Raw genomic sequence first — 24,548 nt, 5'->3', positions numbered from 1 at the left:
GACCAGTGTGACCAACTTTTTACTACTGAGGCCGCCTATGCAGCATCAGTAGTAAAAGATAGAATGTAAAAAAAAAATAAAAAAATGGTGTTATTCTTACCTTCCGACGTCCCGCGCATCCGTTATCAGTAATCCTTTGCGAAAATGCCCGCGATGGCGTCCGTTCTCGCGGGATCGTGACGTCTCGCGGTAATTCGCGATGACGTCGCGCGAATGACCGCGAGACTTCGCGATCCCGCGAGAACGGACGTCATCGCGGGCATTTTCGCAAAGGATTACTGGGAACGGGAGCATGGAGAGAGGCGGGAATACTGCGCGGGACGCCGGAAGGTAAGAATAACAATATTTTTTATTTTAAATTCTATTTTTTACAGGGATATGGTACCCAGAGCCCGGAGGACAGTCTCCTCTCCTCCGGAACATGGGTACCATCCGCAATTGTTCTGCTTACTTTCCGCATGGTGTGCACAGCCACATGCGGGAAGTAAGCGGAACAATGCATTCCTATGGGTGTGGGATCGCCGCGATTCCGCAAAATAATGAGCATGCTGCGGTTTTTACCGTGAAGCGATTCCGCCGCGGTAAAAACCGCAGCATTAGCACAGCATTGCGGAATCCCATAGGAATGCATGGGATGCTTATATTTCGCGGCAAAATCGCGCGGTTAAAATCGCCGCGGAAACGTGAAAAAAACGCCACGTGTGAACTCAGCCTAAAACTGGTCCCAGTGTGCTGTTAGTGAAGCATTGTGCATCACTAACTTGTTCTTATCACAGAAAAGCTCCAAGTATTAGGTTTAAAAAACACTATCATTAGAGGATCCCCTCACATACCGTTCTTTCAGTCATAGCGGTGGTGACTATCTTTTCAGTCACGGATCATTGAATGTAGTTTTGAAATTAGGCACGGCAGCAGCATTGCATTTGATTGGGGTGACTGGCAACCACTTATTAAATCCCGCGCATGCCCATCCAATCTCCGGGCATGCCCCGGAGCTGCTCTGTGTCAGTGGCTACATGATGTGTGAGCGCGCACACTATCCACCACTGTGTCGCTCTCCACTCTGCGGTCCAGCGAGGAGTGGATGGGCAGTGCACACGGGGGGGGATTTGATACATCGTTGCTGTGACTTCAAAACAGTCACGCCAATCAAATGCAATACTATAGGCGTGCATACTTTCAAAAGTCATTAATTTATAAACCTAATACTTGGAGCGTTTCTGTGGCAAAAACATATTTGTGATGCACATTGCTTCACAAACAGCACACTGGCTCCAGTTTAATAGCAAAAATCGAGGCGACAGGTTCCCTTGGAGGGGATACAAATACATGACCCCATTGGGGACATTGATGATAATGTGTGCAAACTGTAAAGCGCTGCGGAATATGTTAGCGCTATATAAAAATAAAGATTATTATTATAACAAACACAGCAAATTATAAATCTGTGATGCCAAATAAATGATTATTAGGAACACGTGTGTAAATCTAAAAGTAGGAAACAGAGCGCATAGTAGGGTGATACCCTATGGAGGGAGAGTAGGAGAGGACTGGTTACGCTCACCTGATGGAGCTGGGATAGGCAGAACTCCTATGTAGGCATGAAGAAAAATCGCTGCTGTGCCCTGTGGCCGGGGAACCAATCCTCCAGGAGATATTGGATCCAGTTGGATGAACACGTAGGTGGGCTGCGCTGCTGGTGTGAAGCAATTCTTTTGAAATGATGATGAGGAAAAGTCTTTTTATTCACAACACGTTTCAACGCCGTACCGGTGTATTTTTCAAGTGAAAAAAAGCTAATTTGTTTTTTTCACTTGAAAAAGTCGCCGGTATGGCGTTACAATGCGTTGTGAATAAAAAGCCTTTTCCTCATCATCATTTCAAAAGAATTGCTTTCCTCCAGCAGCGCAGCCCACCTACGTGTTCATCCAACCGGATCCAAGAACAAATGTGAGCAAATTCAATACATAGTAGCCAGTATAAAGGTAAGGTAGAACAGATACAGCGATCGTGAATAGAATATCACAAAACATCTCAGTGGGTCCTGCCCACAAACGGATAATTGTGCCAAATAAACTAAGGTAAACCATAGTCAATGCTACCCGTCTATTACTGTTTGGTGAGACTGGTCTTCAAAACTGCTCTGTATCCAAAATGGGGTCACCTGTGGGGGGTTTTACACTGTTTAGGCACATCAGAGGCTCTTCAAGAGCTAATGATTCCAGCAAATTGTGCATTCCAAAAGTCAATGGTGCTCCTTTTCGAGCCCTGCCGCGCTCTCAGACAGTTATTTTCTACCACATATGGGATATCAGCATACTCAGGAGAAATTGCACAACAAATTTTCAGGCCCATACTTCTTGCTACGCTTCTAAAATTGCAAAATTTGAGGCTAAAGTTACATTTTTGTGGGAAAAAGTAAAACGTTCATTATTTCCTTGCACATTGCTTTAGTTTCTGTGAAGCAATTGAAAGGTTACAGTAATATACAGTATATACTCGTATATAAGCCGACCCCCCTAATTTTGCCACAAAAAACTGGGAAAACTTAATGACTTGCGTATAAGCCTAGGATTAATGGTGGTCCAAGAAGATGCTCCATACATAAAACGCCCACATATGCTGCTGCACAAGGGTTAATACTGGCCCAAGAAGATGCTCTGTAAATACCCCCCATATGCTGCTGCACAAGGGTTAATGCTGCCCCATAAGATGCTCCATAAATACCCCCCATATGCTGCTGCACAAGGGTTAATGCTGCCCCATAAGATGCTCCATAAACAACCCCATAATATGCTGCTGCACAAGGGTTAATGCTGCCCCATAAGATGCTCCATAAATACCCCCCATAATATGCTGCTGCACAAGGGTTAATGCTGCCCTGTAAGATGCTCCATAAATACTCCCCATAATATGCTGCTGCACACTCCCCATAATATGCTGCTGCACAAGGGTTAATGTTGCCCCGTAAGATGCTCCATAAACACCCCCCTTTATATGCTGCTGTACAAGGGTTAATGCTGCCCCATAAGATGCTCCATAAATACCCCCATATGCTGCTGCACAAGGGTTAATGCTGCCCCATAAGATGCTCCATAAACACCCCATAATATGCTGCTGCACAAGGGTTAATGCTGCCCCATAAGATGCTCCATAAATACCCCCCATAATATGCTGCTGCACAAGGGTTAATGCTGCCCCGTAAGATGCTCCATAAATACCCCCATAATATGCTGCTGCACAAGGGTTAATGCTGCCCTGTAAGATGCTCCATAAATACCCCCCATAATATGCTGCTGCACACCCCCCATAATATGCTGCTGCACAAGGGTTAATGCTGCCCCATAAGATGCTCCATAAACACCCCATAATATGCTGCTGCACAAGGGTTAATGCTGCCCCATAAGATGCTCCATAAATACCCCCCATGATATGCTGCTGCACAAGGGTTAATGCTGCCCCATAAGATGCTCCATAAACACCCCATAATAATGCTGCTGCACAAGGGTTAATGCTGCCCCGTAAGCTGCTCCATAAATACCCCCCATATGCGGCTGCACAAGGGTTAATGCTTCCCCATAAGATGCTCCATAAATACCCCCAATATGCTGCCCTGTAACCTGAATATCACAGCAGGAGGACCCGGATACACAGTGGTGCATGGCGATGGAACGGGGACGGGTGAATATTACTCTGCCCCTGTCATACTCACCCCCTCCTGGCGCACGGTCTTCTCTGCAGCCCCTGCTTCTCCATCGATCGTCTGCGTCCTGCATTCAGTGGTCACATGGTACCGCTCATTAAACTCAAATATGCGCATATTCATGAGTTTAATGAGCGGTACCACGTGACCGCTGAATGCAGGAAGCAGACAACTGAGGGAGAAGCAGGGGCTGCAGAGACGTGCCAGGAGGGGGTGACCAGGAGGGTGTGAATATGGTCTCTGACACCCCCGCTCCCCCTCCCACCCCCGGTATATGACTCGCGTATAAGCCGAGAGGGAAACTTTCAGCCCTAAAAAATGGCCTGAAAATCTCGGCTTAGGCCTGTTTCACACTTCCGTTTTTGTGTCCGCCAAACGGATCCGTTTCCGTTTTTTTGACGGAAACTGATGCAAACGGATCCGTTTTTTTAAAAACGGATCCGTTTTTTTGACGGATCCGCGGTAACCACTAATGGAAGTCTATGGGACAAAAAAAACGGATCCTGCAAAAAATGGCGGATCCGTTTTTTTACGGAAACCAACGGATTTTGACGGATTTGAAAAAACGGAAGTGTGAAACAGGCCTTATACACTAGTACATACGGTACTTCTTGAATGTTGTTTTGAGCACCTTGAGGGGTGCAGTTTTTTGAATAGTGTCACTTTTGTTTTTCTTCTGTCATATAGACTCCTCAAAGTGACCTGGTCCCTAAAAAAATGGTTTTGTAAATTTTGCTGGAAAAAAGAGTAATTGCTTGTCAACTTTTAGGCTAAGTGTCCGTAGCATTTCCGCAACTCCCTGCCACGGGTAAAACACATGCGGAATTTGCATGCATTTTCTTGCAAACCACAAGCATTTTGCAAGCGTTTTTAGCATGCAGAATGCTTGCGCTTTGCTTTTCCAAGTGACTTGAAGCATCACTTGGAAAAGTGATTGACAGGTTGGTCACCCTTGTCAAGCATAGTGCTTGACAAGTGTGACAAACTATTTACTATTGATGCTGCCTATGCAGCATCAATAGTAAAAGCTAGAATGTTAAAAATAAAAAAAAATAAAAAATAGAGATATACTCCCCATCTGTCGGCACCCAGAGTCGTCACGGCCCTCATTGGCACTGGCGGCAACTTCCATTCAAAGGGATGCATTGCGCGAATGGCCTCTGATGACGTACGGTCTCGCGAGACCGCTACATCATTAGAATTCATTCGTGCAATGCATCCCTGGGAACGGAAGTTGCCGCCAGTGCCAATGAGGGCCGTGACGACTCCGGGTGCCGACAGAGGGAGAGTATATCTCTATTTTTTATTTTAATTCTATTTTTTACAGGAATATAGTACCCAGGGCATGGAGGAGAGTCTCCTCTCCTCCAGACCCTGGGTACCATCTGCACATAAAGTGCTCACTTTACGCATGGTGGGCATAGCCACATGCGGAAAGTGAGCGTTTCAATGCAATCCTATGGCGGCGGTATCTCCACGATTCCGCAGAAATAATGGACATGCTGCAGATTTTACCGCTATGCGATTCCGCAGCGGAAAAATCCGCAGCATTGGCACGGCAACTGCGGAATCCCATAGGATTGCATGGGAATGTGCTTTTTAAGCGTTTCCGCAGCGGCAAAAACGCATAAAAAACGCAACGTGGGCACACAGCCTTAACCCTTCTAACTTTCTAAAAAAAAAAATATGTATCAAAAATTGTGCTGATGTAAAGTAGACATGTGGGAGACTTTATTAACTATTTTGTGTGACATCACTCTTAGGTTTAAGGGCATAAAAAGTAAAACTTTGAAAATTGCTAATAAATTTTCAAAATTTGTGCCAAATTTTCTATATTTTCACATATAAACCCAAGTCATATCAAACAAGATTTACCACTATCACAAAGTACAATATGTCACGAAAAAAACAGTCTGAGAATCGCCAAGATCCACTGAAGCGTTCCAGAGTTATTACCTCATAAAGGGACACTGGTCAGAATTGAAAAAACTGGCCCGGTCAGGCAGGTGGCTCTGGCATGAAAAGGCTAAAATTTATTTTGCCTTTTGGAAACCTACACAATTGATAGTTTTAGAGTTCTATGCAAACACATGCCACAGGAGTAGAGTACCAGAATGTTGATATTTTTAACCTCTTCACCACCAAGCCTGTTTTCACCTTCCTGATGAGGCAAACGTTTACAAATCTGACTTGCGTGACTTTTTGTGGTAATAACTGGAACGGTTCAACTTTTTTTCATGGCATATTATACTTCATGATAGTGATAAATTTAGGCTGAATGTTTTACATTTGTGAAAATATTGGAATTTTGGTGACAATTTTGCAATTTTCAAAGTTTTTATGCCCTTAAACCAGAGAGGTGGGTCACACAAAATAGTTAAGTAACATTTGCCACATGTTTCCTTTACATGTGCATCATTTTTTTTGGTAAGGAGGTTAGAGGAGTTAAAAAATTATCAACAATTTCTAATTTTTACAAAGGGTAAGATTTCTCCTTGTGGAGAGTGACATACCAGCTCTGGCATGACAAGGTAAGAAGGCTTATTCGCCGTGCAATTCTCCTCTGGGAAATTTAATATGTAAATTGCCTCTTCGGACAGGAAGAGGACTTGAACTCTATAGCTCCACATGTAGGATTGCTGCATCCTACAAGTCACTATTGACTGGTTAACAAGTCTTGAAGGGCTGGTGGCGCTATAGAGTTAAAGTCCTCTTCCTCGCTAAAGATGTAATTTGCATATAATTTTTGACCAATAAACTTACAAAAACAATTTTTTTAGGGACATCATCAAATTTGAAGTGACTTTGAGGAGCCTATATCACAGAAAAAACTCAAAAGTGACACTATTTTAAAAACTACATTCCTCAAAGTGTTCAAAACCACATCCAAGAAGTTTATTAATCCTTTAGTTGCTTTACAGGAACGAAAGCAATGTAAATGAAAAAAAATGAAAATTTAACTTTTCTAACAAAAATATTGTTTTGGACCCAATTTTGTTATTTTCACAAGGATAACAGGAGAAAATGGACCACAAAATTTATTGTGCAATTTCTCCCAAGAACACCGCTACCCCTTATGTGGTGGAAAATTACTGTTCGAGTGCATGGCAGGGCTCGGAAGGAAGAAGCACCATTTGACCTTTGGAACACAAAATTGTCTGGACTCGATAGCGGACACAACGTCACATTTGGAGACTCCTAAAGTGCCTAAACAGTAGAAAGGCTCCTCACAAGTGACCCCATTTTGGGAACTACACCCCTCAAGGAATTTATTAGATGTGTGGTGAGCACCTTGACCTCCAGGTACTTCACAGAATTTTATAATGTTGAGCAGAGCAATGAAAGTAGAAAAATCAAATTTTTCCCACAAAAATGTTGCTTTGGACCCATTTTTTTTTTCATTTTTACAAGGATAGCATGAGAAAATGGACCTCAAAATTTATTGTGCAATTTCTCCCAAGTACAACAATACCCCATATGTGGGCACATTGCCGAACTCCAAATGGAAGGGAGTTACATTTTGGAGTGCAGACTCTGATGGAATTGTTAGCGGGTGCAATGACGGATTAGCAGAGTCCCCGACGTGCCAAAATACTATAAACCAGTGTTCCCCAACTCCGGTCCTCAAAAGCCACCAACAGGTCATGTTTTCAGGATTTCCTTAGCTATAAACCCTGCACAACTGACCCTATATTGGAATTGATCTAGCGTTTTCCTGGTATGTGAATTTTATAATGTGGTGACATACAGTGGGTACGGAAAGTATTTAAAGCCCTTTAAAATATTTCACTCTTTGTTTCATTGCATCTATTTGGTAAATTCAAAAAAAGTTCATTTTTTCTCATTAATGTACACTCTGCACCCCATCTTAACTGAAAAAAACAGAAATGTAGAAATTTTTGCAAACTTAATAAAAAAGAAAAACTGAAATATCACATGGTATTCAGACCCTTTGCTCAGTATTGAGTAGAGGCACCCTTTTGAGCTAGTACAGTCATGAGTCTTCTTGGGAATGATGCAACAAGTTTTTCACACCTGGCTTTGGGGATCCTCTCTAGTTCCATCAGGTTGGATGGTGAACGTTGGTTGACAGCCATTTTCAGGTCTCTCCAGATATGCTCAATTGAGTTTAGGTCAGGGGGGCTCTGGCTGGGCCAGTCAAGAATGGTCACAGAGTTGTTCTGAAGCCACTTCTTTGTTATTTTAGCTGTGTGCTTAGGGTCATAGTGAACCTTCAGCCAAGTCTGAGGTCCAGAGCACTCTGGAAGAGGTTTTCATCCAAGATATCACTGCACTTGGCCGCATTCATGTTTCCTTCAATTGCAACCAGTCATCCTGTCACTGCAGCTGAAAAACATCCTCATAGCATGATGCTGCCACCACCATGTTTCACTGTTGGGATTGTATTGGGCAAGTGATGAGCAGTGCCTAGTTTTCTCCACACATACCGCTTAGAATTATCACCAAAAAGTTCTATCTTCGTCTCATCAGACCAGAGAGTCTTATTTCTCATAGTCTGGAAGTCCTTTGTGTGTTTTTTTGTTTTTAGCAAACTCTATGCGGGCTTTCACATGTCTGGCATTGAGGAGGCTTCCGACGGGCCACTCTGCCATAAAGTTTACTTTGTGGAACTTTCTCCCTTCTCCTGACTGCATCTGTGGAGCTCAGCTACAGTGATCTTGGGGTTCTTCTTTACCTCTCTCACCAAGGCTCTTCTCCCACAAATGATCAGTTTGGCTGGACGGCCAGGTCTGGGAAGATTTCTGGTGGTCCCAAACTTCTTCCATTTAAGGATTATGGAGGCCATGGTGCTCTTGGGAACCTTGAGTACTGCAGAAATTCTTTTGTAACCTTGGCTAGATCTGAGCCTTGCCACAATTTGTCTCTGAGCTCATTGGCCAGTTCCTTTGACCTCCTAATTCTCATTTGGTCTGACATGCACTGTGAGGTCTTATATAGAAAGGTGTGTGCCTTTACAAATCAAGTCTTATCAGTTTAATTAAACACAGCTGGACTCTAATGAAGGAGTAGAAGCATCTCAAAGAGGATCACAAGAAAATGAACAGCATGTGACTTAAATGCGTGACTGAGCAAATCGTCTGAATACTTATGACCATGTGATATTTCAGTTTTTCTTTAATAAATCTGCAAAAATGTCTACATTTCTGCTTTTTTTGCAGTCAAGATGGGGTGCAGAGTGTACATTAATTAGAAAAAAATATGCACTTTTAATTCACCAAATGGCTGCAATGAAACAAAGAGTAAAAAATTTAAAGGGGTCTGAATAATTTCCATATGCACTGTATTTTGAGGAATTATTGAGCGCCCACAACGATCTGATGCTAATTTAGATTATATGAGTAAGTAGAAAAAAAAGTGTAGTATATGTACTACATGAATTTTTCACTAAAATTCTGAAACTAAAATTGCTAAACGGACATCTGTAAAAAAAAAAAATTACTAGGAACCATGTGTACTTAGCGATGACTATCCAGGGAGAGCACCTTATCGGCGCACACACAGGTCACTGGAGCTAAAATTGTCAGCGCCAGTGCAGCAGATCCCTGAATGCAGTGCCCAAACAAGTGACGTATATATTTCTGAGGGAATGCAGGGCGCAAGTGCAGAGTTCATTAGGCCATAACTGATGTGCAGGGGAGGGGGGTAGTAAATGAAAACAGGAGGCAGGTACGTCTTCCAGGCACCGACACACCACGGGATCCTGGAAGAACTCATTATCTCAAAGACAGAGTATAACATTTCTTCACAAGACCATTAATATGAGGTATACCAGTAGGACTAGTTTAACATTTCTATTACCTGTATGCCCATATTAATAGGTCATATACGTCCCAGGGGTGAAAGATTCCCTTTAATGCAAGACTAAACCTACCTGAGATCTTAGGCTGTGTGCACACGCTGCGGATTATGCTGCGGATCCGCAGCAGTTTTTGCTGCGGTGTACAGTACCATTATTCCCTAAGGGAAATGGAAACCGCAGTGCAGACGCTGCGGAATTTTCCGCGCGGATTATCTGCGGTTTCTAAACCGCAGAAAGAATTGACATGTCAATTCTTTCTGCAGATTCAGCAGCGGTTTCCTATCTCCTCCATTGTGGAGATGGTGAAACCACAGGGCAAAACCGCAGGCTAATCCACAGATAAACCGCAAAATCCGCACGGATGAATCCGCAGACCAATCCGCAGCGTGTGCACGTACCCTTACCCCCACCCAATTATCAGCTATCTCCAGCTTGACCCAAAGCCTAGCCAACCCTAACCCCAACCCAGTAGAATCTTAGGCTAACCCTAGCCGATTTCAAGACTAATCCAAACCCCCAGCCCAAAAAATACCTTGCTACCAAGAGGTACATTCCAGTAACAGTTACTAGCAGATAGGCAGACATGGACGAAATGACTATGGATCGACATTTCAACTTGTCATAAAAACTAAAGAACCATGAAACACGTAGTTTTTAATCTAGTTCTAAAAATATTTTTTTTAGAAAAGGTAGAACAATAGTGCAATGTGCTCAGGGAGGATGCCTAAACACAAACTTTGCAGGTGTGTAGAAACTTTAGATACTTAAAGGAAACAGAAGTTTAAGAAAAAAAAATAGATAACTTCTTATTTCATCTTATCCTTTCCTTTGACCCTATCCGACACTGCCAAATATATAAAAATAATTATATCCGGTGTCCCTCAGGAGCTACGTATCACCATCGATCCTTGTGTATTGTATTTTTCAGATTACAAGATGCATTTTTTACCCCAAATTTGGGAAAATGAGAGTGCCTTATAATCTTAATGTAGATTAATGGGAAAAGAGAAGGGGAGGGGGTATTGGAGCAGAATTGCTGCTACAAAAAACTGGCGGGGATAGTGGAGGCAGGAGTGAGGCGATACTGAGGACCCCGAGCTGGGACGAAGGGGAATGTTCAGCGGTGCAAGGCTGCGGTGGGCTCAGGGCTTTCAGAAAATGTTTGGAGTCCCAGCACTTTCCATCTTTTCCACTTCAGGAAAATAGTCACAGGTGGCGATCTTGATCTGAAAATGCACCACCTCCTGCAGCCATTTTCCTAAAGTCCACGGCAGTGAAAAGGATGGGAAATGCGTGGACTCCTGATATTTTGTAAAAGCCCCCATCCCACCTAAGCTTTGTACTGCCGTATATACTCGCGTATAAGCCTAGATTTTCAGCCCATTTTTTTCTATATTATCCCCATGCTGAGTTCATAGCTACACTGCTCATTACTTTTGTGCCATGAGAAAAAATAATTGGAATCTCCGTGTTCATGTCACTGAATAGAATAAGATATCACAGAAGCTAGTATCCGCCTACTAGTTCAGCGGTAACTGCAAATTAAAGATAGAGCCTGCAGAGTTGAAAACTGGTTAAAAAAAAAAAAAAAGAAAAGGTAGGATACAGGTCTCATAATGCCCAGAAATAGCGTTATTCCCTGTACACACACAAAGCTTATTCTGAAAAGTTACTGGAAGAGATTTGTAGGTGAAAGGTAGGGATAGATAATCAATGGCTGGCAGAGATGTCAATCAATTACAGTTAAAAATTTAATAGCCTTTTCTATATACAGTAATTTTGAAGAACTAACCATTAATACCATGAGAATTGGTTGAACTAGATGTAAAAATGTAAAACATGATTAATTAATGATAAAATAAGATAACTGGCTACAACAAAACACTAACCAACTAAACCCACCAGAATTTTCAGAGAAAGAGTCCTCGCCAAGCTCTGCTTTTAAATCTTTCCGGGATGTAGCTTTCCCCAAGTACTTTTTATCTGTATCAGAAAGGAAAGTAACTGTGTTTTTCTTTAAGTTTCGAAGTATAACACCATCATCTTCATCAATTCCACCTTCATCAAATTTGTCGATAACCTTAGCAGCAGTAACTGGGAAAAAAAAAAAAGGAACATGAAGACTCGGAAGTGATACATATATAAAATAGTCAAGTATTGTATAAAATCCAAGCGCAATGTATGTCAGTGGATTTATTAGGATCAGTGTGAATCCTGTGGTGGAGGCGCAAGACGGGTAAAAAATGAACCCAATTCATCTATTACTACATTTGGCACATCTTACTCCAGCGCTCCCTTTATTAAGTCACAGAAAACACCAATCTTAATGAATCAGTGCCATTGTACTTTATGGTAGTATGGTAGTGGTAATAATTGGTCAATATGTTCTGTGTTTATGAAAACATCTGAAATTTCAGAAAAAAATTGCAAACATTTCAAACTTTGATTTTTTTTTTTATACCCTTGAACCAGATCGTAATACCACACACAAAAAAAGTTAAGAAATAACATTTTCCACATGTCTACTTTAAGTTAGCATTATTTTTCAAATGTCCTTTTATTTTTCTCAGATGTTTGAGGGCTTAAATTTTAGCAGCAATTAAAAAAAAAATGTCAAGGACATTTTTTATGGACTTATTCAGTTTCAAAGTGCCATTGGCAAAGCAAGGGCCGACTTATTGGGAATCCCCAAATGTGATACTATTTTAAAGATTGCACCCCTAAAAATTCAAACCTTCTGCCAGGAATCAGGAAGTTGACAGTAATTAACACAAAGGGGAATAAAAATATTTTTTATTTCTAATGCACCAGCATATTCCCCCCTCTTTACATTACAGAGGGGACATGTACAGACAGTAAAGACATTACAGAGTAACACAGAACTCAGATACCAAAAGGAGTGAGGGCCCTGCTAGCAAACTTACGATCTATGAGAACACGAAAAGTAAATATTAAACAGTGCTGGTAATACATGGTCCAGTTATCAATTATAATAAACAGGATTTCCACATTGCGCTACATGAACCGGTCACCAGCCAGTATGTGTACAAGTACAGACGCACAGGGCTATAAAGAGCCTGTGCAAACAGAGGCTACGAGGGACCAGATTTGGAAGAATTTTTTGGAAAGGCAAAGTGGGATGTGAGGCGACAAGCCAGTTTAAAGATGTGCATTTTAACACTGTGGGTATTGGGAATAAACCAAATTGTCCAGGGTAGTACATTACAGAGAATTAACGCAGCACACGAAAAGTCTTGTAGACAAGAGTGGGCGGTTCAGATTATTGAGGATCTTAGTTTTAGGGGGTGGGGTGGTAGGAGATATAAGGTACTGTTGAAATATGGAGCGATTTGTGTGTGACAGTGATAAGTTTATATTGGATTCTGTTGTGGATGGGCAATAGGTGCAATGACTGGCACAGCGTGGAGGCATCAGTGTAGCAGTTGGACAGTAATATAATCCTGGCTGCTTCATTAAGCATGGATGAGAGAGAAAAGAATTTAGAGGAATGAAAAAATATTTTTTTCCATTAAATTATTGTTGTAGCATCACGTTTTTCCATTTTCACAAGGGGTTATAAAACTAAATGCACCTAATTGTTACACAATTTCTCTTAAAACACGGCTGTACCTGATAACTACCAGAAACTACTGTCTGGTCACACGGCAGGCCTCGAAAGGGAAGAAGTGTCATTTAATTTTTGGCACACAATTTTTACAATCTCTACGAAATGTGTCAATGCGCTATATGAAGTCATACGGTATCGTTCGAACACAAGGTACACAGATTTTGATGGGATAGATTGTGGATGGCATTTGCTATGCCCCTTAAGTGCTGGAACAGGAAAATTTCTTCACAAGTGATCCTATTTTGGAAATTATAGACCTCAAAGATTTCATCTGGGGATCTAGTGAGCATTATGATAAAACAGATGCCTCACAGAATTTTCTGAACAATGGATCATAGAGGTAAAAAAAATATTTTTTGTACTAAAATGTTATGTTATAAAAAAAGATTCCAGGGAAATATACATCCTTTTCTTTGTTAAAACTTCACATTTATTCTGTGTGTACATAAGGCAGGCCGTGGGTATGAACAGGACCAACATGTTTCGGCTGTCACGCTTTAATCATGGTCTATCAATATTGTGACCAGGCTGGGGCATTACTACAAGATGGGAGCAGGATGGGGCACATTACTTCAAGAGGCTTGCCAGAATTACTATATGGTGCAAAACAACATTACTGTATGTGGCCAATTGGGGGAAACAAAATTGTAAAAAAACATGCATAAAACAAATGTTTTACATATTTGTAAACTAAAGTAAACAAAAAAGACGCATGATTGTTATTGCCACATCAATAACGAACAAAGCTATAAAACTGTAGCATAACTCATGCAAAAATGTTTAAAAAAAATGATCAACAGTTGTATAGGAAAAAATGAAATCAATAAAAATGTCACTTTGTCCTGCAGGGAATGCAGTCCCCCCCAAATTCAAATTTTTTCTATGCGCAGGCCATTTTACCCAGTTGAGTTTCAGACCCCTGCTATAAAGTATGGAATGGATGTTAGAGTGAAAACTGTAAAGATGCCAGCTTAGTGCCCAATACATCACGCCAGCTTGTGCTTCTGGAAATAGGCTCAATATAATTTATTCAGCAGGTTCTCCCCTCGCTACAGCAATGCCAAACATGTGGATGCTGACTGCAGTTTGGACATTGTGAGGGATAAAACATTTTTAACTGCTTTTAAGGCCAGGTCCTAAGTTTTATGTTGAGCTTTTATGTCTGGGTGTCAAAGTAAATCCCCAGAAAACTTGATTTAGATGTATTTTGGGGATTTTATTGCAGATGGATTCACTTTGGACTCTTTCTGGTCTCTGATGTAGTGGTTCCTGTCTTTAGGCATGAACCTAACGGTGGTCAACCACACTTCTGTGCTCACCTACAAAGACAGGACAGGGGCCAGACAGAGTTCAAAGTGTCTCCATCTGCCACTTTATACTGAGTGGTTCTGTTAGGGGTTACATTTAAATTACCATACATTTTTCATGGATTTAGATAGAAACCCTGAGGTAAGTGCTCAGAATAGAGTACAGGATAAGTGTGAACAGAGCTTTATTCCAATTTTTGGGAGGCAGAATTAATAAACTGCAGTTCAAGAATTTTTTTCATTTTTTTTCACAACATCCACCACATGGTTGGGATTTGTGGTAAATGTGATAAGACTGCTTTATTATTCAGGTCGGTATTAGAGATACCAGATTTAGAGGAGTTTTTTTTAGGCTTTGCCATTTTTGCACACAAACTTTTATAGTTGTTTTTCTTTGTCATACTGAAAGCAATAGTAGTTTTTATGCCTATTTTATTTGCAATAATTTTTGCTAGCTTTATATTCAGAATTTTTGGGCGAAAAATAAACACCAGCAATTCAGTAATTTTTTTTTTAATATGTTTATGCCATTCACTGTGTGTCAAAGTGATCAGACAACTTAAAAAAAACACACACAAAAAAAACAACATACTCAGACAGCGGCCGTTCCAGAAACGTGTCTGCTGTCTGAGTAACAGAACTCTGAAGGAGAAACAGAACTCTGAGGGAACTGTTAAGGTTACAGTCCATCACAGTCCACAGAACAGTATCATGGGAGCACTAGTAGACAGCGCTGGATGGTTAAGTATAATTATCCTTTATTTTACATGGGGCATATTAGAGTTTAAGAAGAAGCTGCCCAATAGTGGACAAACCCTGTAGGCTATGTGCACACGTATGCAGAAAATTTCTGCATAAAAACAGGACTCCTTCCCAGAAAACACACTTTTGCCGCAATTTGTTCTGCGCGTCCCCAGACACACAGAACATAGCCAGAAATGCGGAATTTTCCGCGAAATTAATGAGCATGCTGCGTTTTTTACAGCAAAGCGGTTTTTTCATGGAAAAAAACGCATCAATATGCACAAAAAGTGCAAACTGCATTAAAATGAATGGGAAGCTTCTTTTAAGTGGATTTGTTGGTAAATCCACACAAAAAAAAAACGCTGTGTGTGAACACAGCCTTAAACTTAATTTTGCTAATGATTTAGAATCTATTCAATTTACCACTGGGCTAAACGTCTGAGGTGCATATTGTACAGTTGTTCAGATTTCTTCCAGGTCATAAAACAACACAGTGTCTAAAATATTTTTTTGTAACAGAAGTCAATGAGCTAGTTTGGAATTTGCTGGAAAAAAATAAAGCAACACTTGCTCTTTGCAGCCTGCTATGTGCACATTTACAATCCAGACTATAGTCAGTGGACGTGATCATGTCCACACACGCTGAGTATTCATAAGAATGACAACAAATGACAGGGTTTCTGGAATATTGCCTTTTGTCTTCAGAGGTTGCAAATCTCAGCCACATGTACATATCTGTCAGGGTCCACTGTCTAACACGGTGATGCACGATATTTAGGTCATCGTGCTGTCTCCCCAACAAATCACACTGTCTGGAAAACTCAGACCTCCATTTTACAAAAAAAATCAAATGACAGAATAAAAAAAATATGCCCCTTTCTTCTGTAACACAAATGTTTGATAACCTCTACATTAATGGCACTCACCAAGTCTCACGCCGACAGCTCACATTGTGTGTCAGTACTTTGCATTGACTGATAGAGGCAGAAAAGAAATGTAAATATTTCTACATTTGTTCTTTTTAATATTCTGCTTTTCCGTTAGAACCACAACAGCCCCGAGTCATCGTTACTGTGCCTCCAGTTTTCAATGGTAACTTGCTCCTCATCCTAAACACGTTTTGTGCCAACGTCAGACTTCTTTAAGGCGCAGTTCACATGACCGGGATCCAGCAGTTTTGTTTGTTTTAACATTGAAGTCTGTTGTAAACAGATCTGTCAATCAGCCATTCGTTTTCTTCCATTTGGATGTTTTTTGCTTGCCGGATCAGTTTCCAATTAATTATTTGATAGCTCACCTGCACAGTAGTCATCTGAATGAAAGTGATCCAGTAAGCAAACAATGGATCAGTTCCAAATGGAAGAAAAACGAACGGTTACTTAACGAATCAGTTTTCCATAGGCTTCAATGTTAAAAAAAAAAATGGATCCAGGTGCAATCAAGTTTTTTTTTGCTGGACAAAAAAGGTGTCGTATCGGCACAACTTTCTTGTCCAGCTAAGATAACGGATTGCTGCTGGAACGGTATCAAACGAATGATTGCTGGACATGTACACTTCCTACGTCTTTTCACTTTTACTTGACTAAATTTGCTTATCCACATGAAATCGACAGATTCTCCAAATGTGACTTCTACTAAATGTTGCATTATTTCGGAGCATCTCACACCAGTCCCTACCCAGAGTACTTTCTAGACACGTATGACTTAAAAGGATTTGCAAATTTCTATACTAAAGTCGCAAAACACTGTTAGACAGAATTATAAAGCATTTTTGATGTGGTGCCAAATTCATGAACTACATGCGCCATTTTTAAGAGTTTCGTGCAAAAAATAAATAAATAAATCAGCGGAAACAACAACAAAAAATAAATAATGAAAAAGGGATTTCAATAACTCACAAATGATTTTGGAGTCAATATCTTCATGCATAAAAAATACAAAGAAAAATCTGCTTGTTGTACTAGGGATCTAAACCTTTATTTTTAACATTAAGACAAACAGCCAAACCAGATCTCACACTTTGCACTGATGAGGGGCAGAACCCCGAAACACAGTGTCTGCAATTTGAGATTCTGGTTTGACTTTTATCCCAAGTCATATTGCAAGGCACGATAAAGGGTCGACAGTGACTTTTAGGATTGCTACTTCCTATTAGTAGCACTAGAGTTCTAGTCCTCTTCCTGTCTGAAGAGACAATTTGCATATACAAAGACAGCATATTAAAGGCACAAAATCAAATTGTTCAGCTGTCTCTTCCATACACAGGAGTGCTAGTTCGGCCAAGCACTCATTGCCGACTGACAAGTTGGTTGGCAGATTATCTCCAGGAGAACAATGCAATGGGCAGTCTGACACTGGACATATGCGATCATCATCTCCCCCCCGACCATCGGTCGGCTGGCATCCCCATACATATTACACTGTCAGCTGAACCCATCAATATCAGTGGCTTCGGCTGACAGTCTAATGTGTATGGAGGCCTTAAAAGTAGTGATGAGCGAGTATACTCTTTGCTCGGGTGTCGTCCGAGTATTTTGGCGTGCTCGGAGATTAAGTTTTCATGTCTCAGCTGTATGATTTGCGCCTGCTAGACAGCTTGAATACATGTGTGGAATGCCTGTTTGTTAGGGAATTCCCACATGTATTCAGCCTGTCTACAAGACGCAAATCATGCAGATAAGACTACGAAAACTAAATCTCCGAGCACGCCAAAATACTCTGGACACCCGAGCAACGAGTACACTCGCTCATCACTACTTAAAAGTCAATGTCCGGCAGCATCCAAGAACTTCCAGCTAATGCCGGTAACAGCGGCGTCTGTTGTGAATTCCCTGGCTCAGACTTCTGAGCCAAAGCTCCCCCTGCTCCCTCCGGTGGTTACTGGAGGTAGTGGAGCTGACCAGATTGACAGAGGTCTGCTACCTGATGATGACGATTGGAGGTCTGGGGTTACGGATTGGAGTATTTAAGTCTGCAGACTTCCTTCAATCCCTGCTGGTGATTGCTTTCCTGTGCATTCTGAGGTCTGATGTCTCCTGCCCTGATCCTGCATTGTTCAGCTAAGTGCTCATTTGCTAATCCTTTGCATCTGATCTGTTTTTGTCTCTCTCTGCTTGTTGTGTGGGTTCAGCTTGCTCCTCTGGGGGCTGTGCTGTTCCACCGCTCCATATGTTACAGCCTGTGTCAGTTTGTTCAGTCCCCTGTTATATTGGTCTCTTAGGCTTTGCTTCTAGTTCATACCAGAGTGCTGATATAGTGGGGGCGAAGTCGTGTGACTTGAGTATTTTTTTTGTACATCAGACGTGTTGGATTTTTCAGGGTTTTTGCGTGATTGCAGACAGTGTCTTTCCTTTCCTAACCTATCTAGTCAGTTTGGGCCAGGGCTGTGGAGTCGGTAAGCCAAACCAGCGAATCCGACTCCTCAATTTCCCTTACACCGACTCAGATTCCACGACTCCCACATGTATTGCTTATATTTAAGTGAAAAATTTATTGTAGTACAATGTGAACATCAGACATTTAATCAATTTTATGATACAATAATCAAGATATTTAGATAGAACATAATATATTTATTGGAATACAACTTTAGAACACAAAAACTGTAATAAATTGTAAATATGTAATACACTATGTAATATCGATTACATATACTGCATATATATATATATATATATATATATATATATATATATATATATACATATACACACACACACACACTATGTAATAAACTATGCAAGTGACAAAAAACAGTTATCAACAAAAACCATACTAAATAACATTTGTGCAGTCTATGAATTTGTTCTAAGAAATATAAATTGCCTCCATGAGATCCTCCTTCATAGATGACCTCAAATCTGACCTAATAATTTTAAGGCAAGAGAACAACCTCTCTACACTAACTTGGGTTGGAGACAGTCGTGACCACATGGGCAACATCTCTAACAATTTCCGGGTATAAAGGAATTGCCTCATGCCCAGTCAGTTTTGATGAACGGTTGAATTTTTCTATTTCTTTGAGAGCAAGTGAAACATTTTGCTGAAATATGGTCAATCTGCTTGCTATAGGAGACGGAGTGAAATCTTTTTCCTTGCGGCAACGCTTTGCCTGCTCCATGTCATCCAAATACTTGTCAAAGTCAAACTCCTCATCTGATGAGGATGAAGATATGCCAGCAGTAGCACTGTCAGGACCCAAGTCCTCTTGTGCCTGGCAGTCGTGCTGTAGGCCACTCATCCTAACTGCTACCTCAGTCAGAGCTTCTTTTCCTTTAAGAAGCCGTTGATCATCAAGCAGTATACGATGACTTGGGTCCACAAAAACAGCTGCCAGAAAAATGTTATTTTCCAATAGCTGTGTCTCTCTCCGTTTCATTGAAGCGGAAATGCCATCTGCGATGAAACCTCCTCTTTGGGACAGGCAAAATAGCAAGTTCTTCCACTCACTTATGAAAATGCCAGCAGTTAAATCCTCAGCTTGTAGTTTTTTAGTCACCGGTAAATGGGTGATTGAGCAATACCTTCAATTCAGCCACCTGTGTCCATTGACCTTCATTTAGGGTTACCTGAGGGTTCGCCATATCTATAAGAAACGGTTTTAGTTCAAGCAATCGCTCAATCATTAAATAAGTGCTGCCCCACCGAGTGGCTTGATCGACAATTGCCCCATTCCCAGCACGTCTCAAGATGGAATCAATTTTAGGGGTTCTGGCAGCAATAACCAATTTCCTCACTTTTCCAATCAGATTTCCAGCATGTCCTTCTTGCAGACCATCTCTTATTGCCAGCTGCAGCATGTGCACAACACAGCGCATGTGATGAATAGGAAAGTGCAAAGAAGCAGCTTGAACAAGATCATCTATTTCTACAGTATACTTTTGCTGTTCTTCTGTTTGTTCCTCAGTTACATGAACAGCACTGTGGCCTTCCATCTCAAACATACTGAATCCTAAATTTTCTTCTAGCTGTTGTTCATTATTCTCATTCATCAGTGTAATTGTACTTATGTTTGAAGCATTGTCCGTTACAATAGCAAGAACCTGTTCTTTTTTTTGAGTTCGTAATCTTGCAGAACTTTTTCCACTAAGGCCTGGAGAAACTGGCTGTTGTGATGAGCTTTAGTATCTTTTACTGCCAGTGTCTTGGTAACAATTTCTTGGTTGTCACAAACATATCGAACTTTTATGGCAAAATAGTTCACTCTGTGACGTGTGGAGGCATCCATTTTAAGAAACATGAACCGTCTTTTGAGAGCCTTTTTAAGATCTTCCTTTTGTTTAAGGGCTTCTTCAATCACTAATTTTCTAATACTTTCTCTTTCCAGAGAAACACCAATGGATGGATTGATAGAGCAGATTTCTAATCTGCTTTTGCTATTGAAAACATCTATGAGCTCAAAAACCTTTCAGGTGATGCGTTTTTTTAAAAAGCTGATCTGCTTTTGCAGCTGAAAACCGTATCCTCAAAAAACGCAGCAAAAACGCTGTGTGTGCGCATGTAGCCTTAGATCAGGAATAGAAGTCATTTATAGAACATTTCATAACTTTCCCAAATTCCTATGAAAAAATATTCAGCACATTCTGCATTGAACTACTGTACCCAATTTATTATATATTTTAGGAGTCGGTCCATTTTATACCGACTCCACCAAAATGAGCACCGACTCCGACTCCACAGCCCTGGTTTGGGCCCCATCATTTGCTCAGTCTATTTTTCTGCCTGCGTTTGTGTTTCATCTTGTCTCACCGACAATATATGTTTAGGGGCTATCTATTCCTTTTGGGGTCTGCTCCGGGGCAGTTTAGATTTCTCCTTTCTTTTCTTGCTTTAAGCTTAGTTAGCTTTCCGGCTGTGCCGAGGCATCTAGGGCATCGTAGGTACGCTCCACGGCTACTGCTAGTTGTGTGGATAGAATCAGGGGTCTGCAATCCGCTTAGTTACCAACCTCTCTGGTTTTCTGGTGGCTTAGCCTGTTCCTGTCATCCTCCTCAGTGACCCATTCATAACAGGCGTCACTCTCCCATTAATCAAATATTGATGGCCTATCTCAAGGAAAGCAATGGCCAACTTCTTTAATGGCCAAATCTGACCCGCAATACGGATTAGAGTAACACATGATTTGAGTTTCAGGGATCAGACACATATATGTACGGAGTGATGAACTTCTATTGATCTCAGAAAAAAACGGACAGCACACATGGGAATGAGTGTATGAAGAGAGCCGTAGCAGAAGGAGATTTGCCAAGTTGATCAGGCTTTCTGCGCCTCTTACTAAATCTGGTACATCTTACACCAGCAGGACGTTTGTTGATGGCTATTGCCTAAATCTCCAGCCTTGAAGAAATTTCTACCTTTTTGAGAAACAATATACTTGGAAACCTCCGATTGAATATTGTTATTTTGCTCAAAGAACATTGTTGCATTTTGTAGCATTAATCCATAACAATAGTCAGGATGGAGGGTCGCTGGAAGGGGATGTGTCACAGATCGCTAGCGATATCATTAAAGCGATTTAGCCCTTTAGGCTATGTGCACACGCTGCGGATTGGTCTGCGGAACTGAAGGTAAAATGACCTGCAGATTGGCCTGCGGTTTATCATCTCTACAATGGAGGAGATGGTAAACCGCAGCAGAATCCGCAGAAAAGAATGACGTCATTTCTTTCTGCGGATTCAAAACCGCAGCTTTTCCGCAGTTAAAAATCCGCAGCATGTGCACAGCAGAATGTAAATCCCATAGATTTACATGCTACTGTACGGTGGCTCAGTGGTTAGCGCTGCAGCCTTGCAGCGCTGGGGTCCTGGGTTCGAATCCCACCAATCCCTGCAAGGAGTTTGTATGTTCTCCCCGTGTTTGCGTGGGTTTCCTCCGGGTACTCCGGTTTCCTCCCACACTCCAAAGACATACTGATAGGGAATTCAGATTGTGAGCCCCATCGGGGACAGTGATGAAATGTGTGCAAACTGTAAAGCGCTGCGGAATATGTTAGCTCTATAAAAAAATATAGATTATTATTATTATTACTGTACACTGTCTGCAGAACTGTTGCAGATCCGCAGCAGCCGGAACCGCAGCAAAAACCGCAGCATGTGCATATAGCCTTAGAACGAGGTCTGCCAGACTTTCATCAGGTATGATTGACAGCAGGATTCTCACCACAAAGAATTCTTCTCCAGAAGAGTAAACTGGAAGCGTGACCAGAGCCCTATGTGGGAAGAGCCATGGACACGTGGCTACATACAGAGCACTGTCTCACAGGACAGTTGGCTTATGGCAATGTATGCGGAAACTATGGACCACCGGTACCACAATATGGAGAACACAGCATTCCTGATGTAAGAGCAGCATATATAGGGTCCTACCCAAATCCAATATTGTGAAAAATTGCACACCCAGAAACCGTTTAATTGTGGATGGTCGACCTCTAAGAGAAATGAGCCAGCTCTACCGTCCCACGCTATATTACTTTGTGTTTTCCACACAGACAAACACTCCGGAAACCTGAAGAAGTTCTCATTATGAGACCGAAGTGTCACATTCTGCTTGAATTGCTCTACAATAAACCAAACACAGAACTGGCATGTCTTCTCAGAGTGCCCCGATCTTTCATATACAGCATCATAAAATCTAGGGTATGACCGGGGCAGTTATAACATGCCAGGTGGGCACCGCTACGTCACATGAAGGGAAAAAACCCCCACATCAGGTGAGAAGCCAATATAGGGCTGTGCTGCCTGCACAACAGGTATGTGCCCTTGCTGCTCCTATGCATGCGACACCCGATGGCATGCCAGAGGCAGCTGTGGGGGTCAGAACAACCCCACTGTGGGGTTTAGAGGACACATAGGAGTCAGCTGATCTCACAACTCCTGAGCAGCTCGGTCCACAGCACGCACACATCCCCACCATACAGCACACATGGGTCCATCACTCCACACGCATCTCCCACCACCATACAGCAAGCACGCATGGGTCCCCCCACCCACCACAGGACACACGGGTCCATCACCACACATGCATCCTCCCCCCACCACCCTACGGCACGCACGGGTCGTCGTTCTCCCCAGCACACATGAACGTGAGAGGTCCCCCCACCACCATAACGCATGCACACGAGTCCTCCACTGCCACCACCACACAGACGCGTGGGTCACCAATACCCTTATGGCAGGCACTCGTGGGTCCCCCCCACAGGACACACGGGTCCATCACCACCATACCGCACGCACGGGTCGTCGTTCTCCCCAGCACACATGAACGTGAGAGGTCCCCCCACCACCATAACGCATGCACACGAGTCCTCCACTGCCACCACCACACAGACGCGTGGGTCACCAATACCCTTATGGCAGGCACTCGTGGGTCCCCCCCACAGGACACACGGGTCCATCACCACCATACCGCACGCACGGGTCGTCGTCCTCCCCACCACCAAAACACAGAAGCATGAATGCGAGAGGTCCCCCCACCACCACAGGGCATGCACACGAGCCCCCCACTACCACCACCATACAGCACGCATACGTGGGTCACCACCACCATACGGCATGCACGTAAGACCATCACACACAGGTCTCCCTCACCGCACGCCTGCGTGGGTCCCCACACATGAAACACCACACACATGTGGGTCCGCATCACAGCACACACGTGGGTCCCACCACACAGCCTTATCGTTCTTCTTTATAAAAAAAAAACAAAACACTGAGTTACAGCACAGATCTACATGGACCAGGCGCCGCTTCCCGTACCTTCATCGGGGTCATCCTCGGGATCCCAAAACCGGGGCTGTGGATTTAGTAAACTCTCTAGCTCCAGAGCCAAGGGCGCCGCCATCTTCCTGTAGCACGCTCTCCAGATGCCACGCCCCCTGTGCGCTGACGTCACGTTCAGCTGACGTCACGTGTCCGCGGTGAGGCGCGAGGATGCCGTCTCCCGGCCATTGCTACGTGCGGCTTGCGGGATCTCAGGCGCGCTACTGATCTCCCAGTGTTCGCTCCGAGCAGCCGGTCACCGGCCCGTGTACAGAGCACAGTGCCGGCACCGAGCGCAGGTCTGCTGCCCGGAGATACAGGACCCTCGGGGTCGGCACTGTGCTCGTGTATGACACGTCTGGCAGCGGCTTTATTTCCTAATAAGAAAAAACTAGTGAAAGGCGTTATACGGTTCGGTTAATGCCCCCACTGACTTCTATGAGAAGGCTAATCGTAGCATGGAAGCCCCCGGGGTCGCCCCATGCTCGGTGCTCCCGGGCCGTCGGCGTGCTGACTGGGATCTGTCATGTATTCTGGCTGCAAACGTCCGTCTGAACAAGGCCTTCTAGTCAGGCAGGCGTAGCTAGGG

The 24,548-nt window shown here is 42.6% G+C and overlaps 1 protein-coding gene across 1 annotated transcript in view; it reads right to left on the bottom strand.

Moving 5' to 3' along the window:
* The window catches only part of AATF (apoptosis antagonizing transcription factor), a 151,070-nt gene extending 126,900 nt beyond the window's left edge, over window positions 1-24,170 (bottom strand). Inside the window, exons 1-2 of the mRNA XM_073542562.1 lie at window positions 23,957-24,170; window positions 11,427-11,618 (exon numbers count right to left, since the gene is read on the bottom strand). Of these exons, the coding sequence (XP_073398663.1) occupies window positions 11,427-11,618; window positions 23,957-24,041 (277 nt within the window). The 5' untranslated portion in view covers window positions 24,042-24,170. The remainder of the gene's footprint in view (window positions 1-11,426; window positions 11,619-23,956) is intronic.
* Between the last annotated feature and the right edge of the window lie 378 nt (window positions 24,171-24,548).

Source organism: Dendrobates tinctorius, unplaced genomic scaffold (assembly GCF_039654945.1).
Source record: "Dendrobates tinctorius isolate UK_male_01 unplaced genomic scaffold, ASM3965494v1 ptg000127l, whole genome shotgun sequence".
In the NCBI taxonomy this organism is placed as follows: domain Eukaryota; kingdom Metazoa; phylum Chordata; class Amphibia; order Anura; family Dendrobatidae; genus Dendrobates; species Dendrobates tinctorius.
Note: the sequence above shows the minus strand (reverse complement) of the source record. Positions and strands in the feature narration are given on the sequence as shown.